At 48.8% G+C, this 11,320-nt stretch overlaps 1 protein-coding gene across 2 annotated transcripts in view; it reads right to left on the reverse strand.

Annotated features, from left to right (window-relative positions):
* Window positions 1–11,320, reverse strand: part of LOC123772213 (miniature) — a 111,798-nt gene that overhangs the window by 44,570 nt on the left and 55,908 nt on the right. The window contains exon 1 of one of the 2 annotated variants that reach the window (XM_069311308.1): window positions 7,881–8,041. The exons of the other annotated variant lie outside the window; for it this stretch is intronic. Within the exon in view, the coding sequence (XP_069167409.1) occupies window positions 7,881–8,004 (124 nt within the window). The 5' untranslated portion in view covers window positions 8,005–8,041. Of the gene's footprint in view, window positions 1–7,880; window positions 8,042–11,320 lie in introns of those variants that run through there. 2 annotated transcript variants of the gene reach the window in all.

An 11,320-nucleotide genomic window follows, 5' to 3' on the forward strand; every position in this document is an offset into this window, starting at 1 on the left:
CCAGATTGGTTCTACTTGGTTCAATTCATCTAGGGTAAACAGAGAACCATTTAGAAGCGAGTGGACCAGAGGAGGGACGACGGGTAAGATGTATTGTGTTCACAAACAGCCTCACAGTGACTAGAATATAAAAGATGAGTTGCAGGAAGTGACAGTACGAGCAGCAGCAGCACAGGACGCAGCATGGAACACTAGCCAGGGAGCTCCTCATGGAGCTCCTCATCTGCATTTCGTTTTTTTCCCCTTTGGACCTGGACTAAGTTGTCTGCTGCCTCCTTACACTTCTTTGTGATGTAGTCCATCATATCCTGGGCCGTCATTCCCCTGAGTTGTTTTCCCATGTAATATCTGTGAGGAATTTTCTCATCTCATTTCATAATTTTCCCCTACGGAATGCCGGCCTTTTGTTTTCTGGTCCCCTTCCTTGAGTACATTAGCCCTTCTTCGACAAGATACTCAAACATCAGTACACAGTGATCGCTTATTTCTACTGGGGCCTCGAAACCGATTTCCCTTATGTCTGAGTCGTTCAGAGCGAAGGCTAGGTCGAGTCTCGCTGGTTCATCGTTTCCTCTCATCCTTGTGGGTCCCCTGACATGCTGGCTTAAAATGTTTCTTGTCGACACCTCCAATAGTTTAGTTCTCAATGTTTCCTCACCTCAGTGCGGTTCATTGTTATCTCAGTCTATCCTTCCGTGATTGAAGTCTCCCACGATGAGCAGGTGGGATCTATTTCTACAGGCAGCAGAGGCTGTCCTCTCAACTACAGTGTTAACTGCTGTGTTGTTGTTGTCATACTCTTGCCTTGGTCTTCTGTCGTTTGGTGGAGGGTTATATATCACTGCTGCTACTACTCTTGGTCCTCGCTGTGTGTGTGTGTGTGTGTGTGTGTGTGTGTGTGTGTGTGTGTGTGTGTGTGTGTGTGTGTGTGTGTGTGTGTGTGTGTGTGTGTGTGTGTGCGCGCGCGCGCGTTTGTGTACTCACCTAGTTATGCTTGCGGGGGTTGAGCTTTGGCACTTTGGTCCCGCCTCTCAACCGTCAATCAACTGGTGTACAGATTCTTAAGCCTACTGGGCTCTATCATATCTATAATTGAAACTGTGTATGGAGTCAGCCTCCACCACATCACTGCCTAATGCATTCCACCTGTTAACTACTCTGAAAAAGTTCTTTCTGACGTCCCTGTGGCTCATTTGGGTACTCAGTCTCCACCTGTGTCCCCTTGTTCACGTACCACCCCCCCCCCCTGTTAAAAAGTTTACCCTTATCTACCCTATCAATTCCTTTGAGAATTTTGTAGGTAATGATCACAGGTTATACAGTGTCATCACCCTGAGAGCGTCCCCACGACCTCCAGGGGTCACCACGACCTCCAGGGGGTCCCCACGACCTCCAGAGGTCCCCCGCGACCTCCAGGGGGTCCCCACGACCTCCAGGGGTCCCCCACGACCTCCAGGGGTCCCCCACGACCTCCAGAGATCCCCCACGACCTCCAGGGGTCCACCACGACCTCCAGGGGTCCACCACGACCTCCAGGGGTCCCCCCACGACCTCCAGGGGTCCCCCACGACCTCCAGGGATCCCCCACGACCTCCAGGGGTCCACCACGACCTCCAGGGGTCCACCACGACCTCCAGGGGTCCCCCCACGACCTCCAGGGGTCCACCACGACCTCCAGGGGTCCACCACGACCTCCAGGGGTCCCCCACGACCTCCAGGGGTCCCCCACGACCTCCAGGGGTCCCCCACGACCTCCAGGGGTCCACCATGACCTCCAGGGGTCCACCACGACCTCCAGGGGTCCACCACGACCTCCAGGGGTCCCCCGCGACCTACAGGGGTCCCCCACGACCTCCAGGGGTCCACCACGACCTCCAGGGGTCCACCACGACCTCCAGGGGTCCACCACGACCTCCAGGGGTCCACCACGACCTCCAGGGGTCCACCACGACCTCCAGGGGTCCACCACGACCTCCAGGGGTCCACCACGACCTCCAGGGGTCCACCACGACCTCCAGAGGTCCACCACGACCTCCAGGGGTCCACCACGACCTCCAGGGGTCCACCACGACCTCCAGGGGTCCACCACGACCTCCAGGGGTCCACCACGACCTCCAGGGGTCCACCACGACCTCCAGAGGTCCACCACGACCTCCAGGGGTCCACCACGACCTCCAGGGGTCCACCACGACCTCCAGAGGTCCACCACGACCTCCAGAGGTCACCATCCCAACACTGCCAGTTGTCTTATGCCTTACTCTACTCTACCCGCCCCACCGTCCCAACACCAAACGCCTCATTAACCGGAGCGCTAATTACATACGGACAATTCATGATTTATATCGTTAATTAAAAGAAAACGCTCGCTGCCAAGGCCTCGTTAATCCTTACATTACAAACTAATTAATGTAACGAAACCGAACTTGATTTGATGAAACCTTCCTTAAACTGTCCAGGGGCCAGATTCACGAAGCAGTTACGCAAGTACTTACGAACATGTACACCTTTCAACAAAATTTTGACGCCTTTGTTTACACTTAATAAAGTTTTACAAGCATGAAAACTTCCCAATCAACTGTTGTTATTAGGAAACAACCTCCTGGTGCTTCGGAGCTCATTAACTGTTTAGTAATTGTAAACAAAGCCGCCAAAGACTGAAAAAAGATGTTCAGGTTCGTAAGTGCTTGCGTAACTGCTTCGTGTCTTTTATGACTTACATACGAATAGTCGCTGGTGAGCGAAACATTAAGGTGACCGACCGGTCTTCGTATGTACGGTTTTCTGGTAGATACAAGGAGCAGTCAGCGAGAACAAGGTCGTCTATGACGGGACCAAACTGGGGCTCCTGCCGGGGTCACAGAGGTGGTCAGTCTAATAAGCGTTCAGCAGTAACGTAGTGATCCAATGACCACTACCGGAAGTGATTTATAAAGATTCTACTGGGCACAATATCCAGGAGTAAGGACGACGAGTCAAATACTCCTCCAACGTGGAAATAGCACAACTCTAGGATACTTTGTCCACTGGGACGCGAGTGCCACTGACCGTCATGGTCTCCTCTCCCAGCAACGCACATCGTAACCACATCACTTTTAACGCTATTTTTACGTTTTAACAACGTAAAAATAGTAAAAAATATAAAGACGTTGCGTGTATCCGTCTCTCCCGCCGCCTTCACAAGGAATTGTTGCTGGTCGTGCACTCTGGTTTTGGCGGGAAACTGAAGAGGGCGGGAAACTGAAGAGGGCGCGCAACACCGTTGGCGGGAAACTGAAGAGGGCGTGCAACACCGTTGGCGGGGAAAGCTTGTTGAAGCTGCCTATCTCCCGTCGGCTGGGTTTACCCAGACCAATACTTAACCGGATTCCTGTTTTTGCTTAGCCGGCTTCATCAGGCAGTGTTAAATTCGTTTACAACTCCCCTCGGATGAGTATATACTGGATGTGGTATACCTTCTGGCGGAGGTATATTTGTTCGGTGACATATGTCTAAATATACTTCACTAGGAAGCATATGTGAGGCTTATCCGGGTACCACTAAGACCAACTACTGATGACCGCTACGATGCAACCCACAGTAGTTGCATAGCTCCTGGGTACACATTTACTGGTAGGTGAACAGAGGTATCAGGTGAGAAGAAACGTGCCAAGAATGAAATCACTTGTTTCATGAAGATTAGGAATGAAATCACTTGTTTCAAGAGTTTCCAGGTCAACAATGGGTTTACTGTAGAGCAATAAGATTCAGTCCTTCATGACCAAACCTCACACATCAGAAGACGACGTTTCGGTCCGTCCCGGGCCACTAGCAAGTCGACTGTGGTCCAGGATGGACCGAAACGTCGTCGTCTCCATCTTCTGACGTGTGACTCGGTCATCATATCTTCAACCCCGTTATTGTAACTCATCGTCTGTATCTTGTCTTTCACAATTACTCAATCATTATAACACAATCACGGAAGCATTTAAAGAAACAAAATGCTGATGTTGTATACTTTGGCTTCAGAATGGCATCTGATAGGTGTGACCTTGGAGTGATATCCGGCATAGTAGGGCGCTGGGTTGAAAAAAATCGTACTCTGGGTGGGTGTACCTAGGTGAGTGCATCTGGGTGAGGACATCTAGGTGGGTGTTTCTAGGTGAGTGCTTCTAGGTGAGTGCCTCTAGATGAGTGCCTCTAGATGAGGACATCTAGGTGAGTTCATCTAGGCGAGTACATCTAGGCGAGTACACCCAGGCGAGTCCACCCAGGTGAGTCCACCCAGGTGAGTCCACCCAGGCGAGTACACCCAGGTGAGTCCACCCAGGCGAGTCCACCCAGGTGAGTCCACCCAGGCGAGTACACCCAGGTGAGTCCACCCAGGCGAGTACACCCAGGCGAGTACACCCGGGTGAGTACACCCGGGTGAGTACACCCGGGTGAGTACACCCGGGTGAGTACAATCCATGGGAGCCAGAAGCACCAACCCACGTACACAGCCAGTGAAGCCAGAGATCTGAACATCTGAATGAAGGGGGCCGCCTGACCTACCGTTTCCACCTTCTGTTTAAGTAGAAATTACTGTTTGCGTAAACTACCGTTTTGGACGGAAACTGCCGCTTTGGACGGAAACTACCACTTTGGACGGAAACTGCCGCTTTGGGAGGAAGCAACCACTTTGGGAGGAAAGCACTATTTTAGCTGTAGCTATCATATATATAATCGAGAGAAAAAACATTTCAACAGATCCTGTTTTTATAGACAAAAGACCGTTTTAACAGATTCGGTTTAGCGGTAAACAGACAGTTCCCGACGTGAAAAGACCGGTTTAGCGGGGTAAATGGAATGAAGAATAAATGTTTGAGTTGGAAATGATAAATTTAACGTTAATGGTAGTTTGGGCGGGAAACTGCGGTTTTAATGAGGTAGTAACGGTTGCTCAGGCAACGGTGAGTTGGAGGGAACCATCGTTAATATCCGCGTTAAAATATTGTCCTAAATTTTATATAAATTATTATTATTATTACAATTATCCACGTGTTGGTTATTTAAATTGTTATTAATATAACTTTCAAACTGAATAAGATAAATATATATTTCCTTAAAAAGATTATCCCTAAATAACTCTCCGAGATTGTAATAAATAACATCAATGAAATCTTCAACAAAACACGTAAGATAAGGAAAAAAGATAATAATTAAAGTTAACAGAGTCCCCCCTCGAGCGGGAAGAGGCCGCCTCACCGCCATGACACCTGCGCGCGCAGCGAAGTAGTGCGCGGGCCACAGTGACGTCACCGGCGCCACAAATAAATGAGCAACACCATGCGGCCAAGCAGCTCTCCTCCCCCCCCCCCCCCAACCCCCTGCTGGGCCCAAAAACCCCATATTTATTACGCACCTGCGTCAACTCCCGTTGGTCTGTGGGTTTGATTCTCCGTCTGAAAACAGGAACATATGTGAGACACACTCCTAACCTCTCATTAAAAACCTCACCAAACATTAGCCCGGGCGATACTACGTACGTCTTACGGGTTATTCATGCCCGTGCCACCTCTTGGCTGGCTTAATCTTCATCAATGACATCTATTAACAACTTTATAGCCAGCACCAATGAGTCTTAGAACTAAAATTGTTAAGTTGTTAAGTTTCTGTCCGGAACGCTATGCGTGTTAATGGCTTTACAAGAATGTACAAATACCAGTCTTATGTTATCTCTTCAACCCATTGTACCTTCTTGTCAATAACATTATTATTATTATTATTGTGTGAATTCACTGTTACATAATCGAATTAATGTGGTATTCCCTTATAATATACTAGTGATATATGTCACACATTTGTTCCCTGAGGTCAGTGGGGCCTAATGGGCCTGGTCGGAGACCGAGCCACTGCGGCGCTGATCCCCGGAAGCTGCATGAGGTAGACATGGTAGACACAGTTCTCATCCTCAGTGGCCTATCTTCTTCCCATTCTTTTCTCAGTAAGAATCGTGAGATCGCAGATAAAATCGGCCGCCGCTATCGTTATCATTTGTATGTTAAAACAGAAGTTTACGTTCACTATAGAATGGTGACCTTAAGTGTACGTTCACTGTATTGTGGTGACCTTAAGTGTACGTTCACTGTAGTATGGTGACCTTAAGTGTACGTTCACTGTAGTATGGTGACCTGAAGTACACGTTCACTGCAGTATGGTGACCTGAAGTGTACGTTCACTGCAGTATGGTGACCTGAAGTACACGTTCACTGAAGTATGGTGACCTGAAGTACACGTTCACTGCAGTATGGTGACCTGAAGTACACGTTCACTGCAGTATGGTGACCTGAAGTGTACGTTCACTGTAGTATGGTGACCTGAAGTACACGTTCACTGTAGTATGGTGACCTGAAGTATACGTTCACTGTAGTATGGTGACCTGAAGTACACGTTCACTGTAGTATGGTGACCTGAAGTACATGTTCACTGCAGTATGGTGACCTGAAGTACACGTTCACTGTAGTATGGTGACCTGAAGTACACGTTCACTGCAGTATGGTGACCTGAAGTACACGTTCACTGCAGTATGGTGACCTGAAGTGTACGTTCACTGTAGTATGGTGACCTTAAGTGTACGTTCACTGCAGTATGGTGACCTTAAGTGTACGTTCACTGCAGTATGGTGACCTGAAGTGTACGTTCACTGTAGTATGGTGACCTGAAGTACACGTTCACTGTAGTATGGTGACCTGAAGTACACGTTCACTGCAGTATGGTGACCTGAAGTGTACGTTCACTGTAGTATGGTGACCTTAAGTGTACGTTCACTGCAGTATGGTGACCTAAAGTGTACGTTCACTGCAGTATGGTGACCTAAAGTGTACGTTCACTGTAGTATGGTGACCTTAAGTGTACGTTCACTGCAGTATGGTGACCTGAAGTACACGTTCACTGTAGTATGGTGACCTGAAGTACACGTTCACTGCAGTATGGTGACCTGAAGTGTACGTTCACTGCAGTATGGTGACCTGAAGTACACGTTCACTGTAGTATGGTGACCTGAAGTACACGTTCACTGTAGTATGGTGACCTGAAGTACACGTTCACTGTAGTATGGTGACCTGAAGTACACGTTCACTGTAGTATGGTGACCTGAAGTACACGTTCACTGTAGTATGGTGACCTGTGTTTACGATCACCAGCTACAAGTTCCCGTCAGAAATCAGTTCACATGTTCGAACACAGATGTTTGAACATGTGAAAAACGAACAAACACCTGTCTCGGAACTACACACACCCGCGAGTTCGATCCCTGAGCAGGCCGAGGCGCTTAAGGCATATTTGCCTAACACCTCATGCCTCTGTTCACCACACAGAATAAATCTGCTCCCGGGAGATAGGCGGCTGTTGTGGGTTGCGTACTGGGACACCTTGTTTGTAGGCCTAGGGGGGGTGGATTGGAGGGGAGGGGAGATGGGAAATCAGACTGTATCTCTGAGCGTCACTCAGTCAGGTTGAGTACAGTCACTGGATGGATGGCTCTGAAGAGCCCTGATTGGCTGTGGAATGGGAATTTTGTTACACATCCTGGGGGTGTGTAACAAAAAGGAGGCCTGGTCGAGGACCGGGCCGCGGGGACGCTAAACCCCGAAATCATCTCAAGATAAGATACGTTACCCCCCCTCAGTATCCAATCACTTGGCGTAGACGGTAGAGCGACGTTCTTGCTTCATACTGGTCGGCGTTCAATCCCCGACCGTCCTCAAGTGGTTGGGCACCATTCCTTCCTCCCGTCCCATCCCCAAATCCTTATCCTGACACCTTCCCAGTGCTATATAGTGGTAATGGCTTGGCGCTTTCTCCTGATAGTTCCCTTCCCTCCACCCTCCCTCGTCTCCTTCATGTTCCCTTCGTGATGTTACCTAAGTCTTGAGACGTTTCCTGTTCCTTGATGTTACCCAATTTTCGTTTACTGTTCCTTGATGTTACGTGTTCCATGATGCTGCCAGTGCCCAAGTGTTCCGTAACGACTGGTGCTGCCAGCATAGTCCCTCCACGACAAAGTCAGTGACCAAGACGCAACAAACCTGAAACGATAAAAATATACTCTCAACTATAAACAAATAATTATGCAATATAGTGACAATATATATTTTATTAGGATCATACAATCAGCAATATTAATACATATAATTCTAAACAAAAATATTGAATAAAGAAATCACATTATACGTGATAATATATCAATGACAAAATTCTTGCTTGGAAGAGTATTCAAAGCAGAGGCTCGAATCCTAACGACTCCGAATGATTTTCGTATCAAAATAATAATTCTCTCTCTCTCTCTCAATCTCTCAATCTCTCTCTCTCTCAATCTCTCTCTCTCTCAATCTCTCTCTCTCTCAATCTCTCTCTCTCTCAATCTCTCTCTCTCTCAATCTCTCTCTCTCTCAATCTCTCTCTCTCTCTCTCTCTCTTTCTCTCCCTCCCTCCCCATTGGAGGAGGGCAAAATCACCTGCAAGAACAGGATAATTAGCCGATCATGATAAACTATTAATCGTCGTATACACCTGATTGATCATACTAAATACAGAAAATTAAGTCGTTCTGTGTCTATTATTGGGGTATATTTTTACAGTACTAGGTGATCTGGGTTAGTTGCTGATTGGATGGGGCCAGTTAGACGGTCGTTAGCGGTCAATAGCAGTTAGTCTACCACAATAATTAACGAGTTGGTTATTATCCGATGTCAGCGAAGTTGGACGATGATTGATTACAAGATACACTGTGAGGATTTGTAACTACGACGGTTCCTTAATAGCGACGGTTCGTAAATGAACGAGGGGTGAGGGGGGGGGGGGTGGTCGACGGCTTGTGAACGGCGACGGTTCGTAAATGGGGACTGTTCGTAAATGGGGACTGTTCGTAAATGGGGACTGTTCGTAAACGGGGACTGTTCGTAAACGGCGACGGTTCGTAAATGGGGACTGTTCGTAAATGGGGACTGTTCGTAAACGGCGACGGTTCGTAAATGGGGACTGTTCGTAAATGGGGACTGTTCGTAAATGGGGACTGTTCGTAAATGAGGACTGTTCGTAAACGGCGACGGTTCGTAAATGGGGACTGTTCGTAAATGGCGACTGTTCGTAAACGGCGACGGTTCGTAAATGGGGACTGTTCGTAAATGGGAACCGGTTGGTCTGGCACTTCTTGCAAGAACCTGTCCAAGTGTCTCTTGAAGACATCCATCTTCGTTCCAGCAATATTTCTAATGGTTGCTGGGAGGGTGTTGAACAGCTGTGGACCTCTGATGTTCAGTGTTCTCTGATTGTGCCTGGGGCACCTCTACTCCTCACTGATTCTATTCTGCATTTCCTTCCGTATCTTTCGCTCCAGTACGTTGTTGTTCTAGTGTGCAAGTTTGGGACCTGACCCAAGTGCCGGAGCCGGTCGGCCGAGCGGACAGCACGCGGGACTTGTGATCCTGTGGTCCTGGGTTCGATCCCAGGCGCCGGCGAGAAACAATGGGCAGAGTTTCTTTCACCTTATGCCCCTGTTACCTAGCAGTAAAATAGGTACCTAGGTGTTAGCCAGCTGTCACGGGCTGCTTCCTGGGGGTGGAGGCCTGGTCGAGTACCGGGCCGCGGAGACACTAAAGCCCCGATTTCATCTCAAGATAACCTCAAGATTCTACTGTGCAGGTTTGGGACCTGGCCTTCCAGTATCTTCCACATATATATTATCTAATACCTTTCTCGTCTCCTTTCCAAAGAGTACATTTTGAGAGCTCTGAGACGGTCCCAATAATTTAGATGTTTTATCGTGTCTGTGCGTGCCGTACATGTTCTCTGTATTCCCTTTGATTCAGAGAGCTCTCCTGCTCTGAAAAGGGAAAGTGAGTACCGAGCAATACTCATGACGGGACAGCATCAGTGATTTTAACAGTATTAGCATTGCTGTGGAGTGTCTGGATTTGAATGTTCTCAAAGTCCAACTTAAGAACGTTCTTGGACCATTTTGAGAACCATTTTCTTGGCCGCCGCTATACTTGCTCGGTTATGCTCACTAAATTCCAGGTCGGCAGACATCATAATTTCCAGATCATTTACATGATGCTTTTCTTCAATGTGCAGAAGGAAAACTCATAGAAGAAACCTCTGTGTCCTGTACCTTGTGTTTCGTTTAAGTTCCTCGTTTCCACCTTACCTCAGTACCTGGAACTTATCACAGTTAAACATTATGTTATTTTCAGTTGCCCAATCGAAGAACTTTATAATATCTGCCTTAAGTTTTTCAGTGCTTTCTTCATATTGTTGTTGTTGTTTAAGATTCGCTACCCGGAACAAAAAGTTCCAAGTAGCACGGGCTATGGTGAGCCCGTAGTGCCTTCTACAGAGGAAAATTTCATGCTAATTTTTGTATTATCTGCAAAGGATGACACGAAGCTGTGACTAGTATTTTTGTCTATATCTGAGATAAGAATGAGAAACAGCAGTTATGCAAGGACTGTGCCCTGGGGTACAAAGCAGTGGTGTAAGGACTGTGCCCTGGGGTACAGAGCAGTTGTGCAAGGACTGTGGCCTGGGGTACAGAGCAGTGGAGCAGGGACTGTGCCCTGGGGTACAAAGCAGTGGTGTAAGGACTGTGCCCTGGGGTACAGAGCAGTTGTGCAAGGACTGTGGCCTGGGGTACAGAGCAGTGGAGCAGGGACTGTGCCCTGGGGTACAGAGCAGTGGTGCAAGGACTGTGCCCTGGGGTACAGAGCAGTGGTGCAAGGACTGTGCCCTGGAGTACAGAGCAGTGGAGCAGGGACTGTGCCCTGGGGTACAGAGCAGTGGAGCAGGGACTGTACCCTGGGGTACAGAGCAGTGGTGCAAGGACTGTGCCCTGGGGTACAGAGCAGTGGAGCAGGGACTGTGCCCTGGGGTACAGAGCAGTGGAGCAGGGACTGTGCCCTGGGGTACAGAGCAATGGAGCAGGGACTGTGCCCTGGGGTACAGAGCAGTGGAGCAGGGACTGTGCCCTGGGGTACAGAGCAGTGGAGCAGGGACTGTGCCCTGGGGTACAGAGCAGTGGAGCAGGGACTGTGCCCTGGGGTACAGAGCAGTGGAGCAGGGACTGTGCCCTGGGGTACAGAGCAGTGGAGCAAGGACTGTGCCCTGGGGTACAGAGCAGTGGAGCAGGGACTGTGCCCTGGGGTACAGAGCAGTGGAGCAAGGACTGTGCTCTGGGGTACAGAGCCTCTCACTGCACTTTGACTTTATCTTATTTGACTGTTACTCTGCATTCCGTTTGGAATAACAGTTTTGTTTGGCTACAGTGTTGGAGGGTTGCTACAGTGTTGGAGGGTTGCTACAGTGT

Source organism: Procambarus clarkii, chromosome 69 (genome assembly GCF_040958095.1).
Source record: "Procambarus clarkii isolate CNS0578487 chromosome 69, FALCON_Pclarkii_2.0, whole genome shotgun sequence".
Taxonomy (NCBI): domain Eukaryota; kingdom Metazoa; phylum Arthropoda; class Malacostraca; order Decapoda; family Cambaridae; genus Procambarus; species Procambarus clarkii.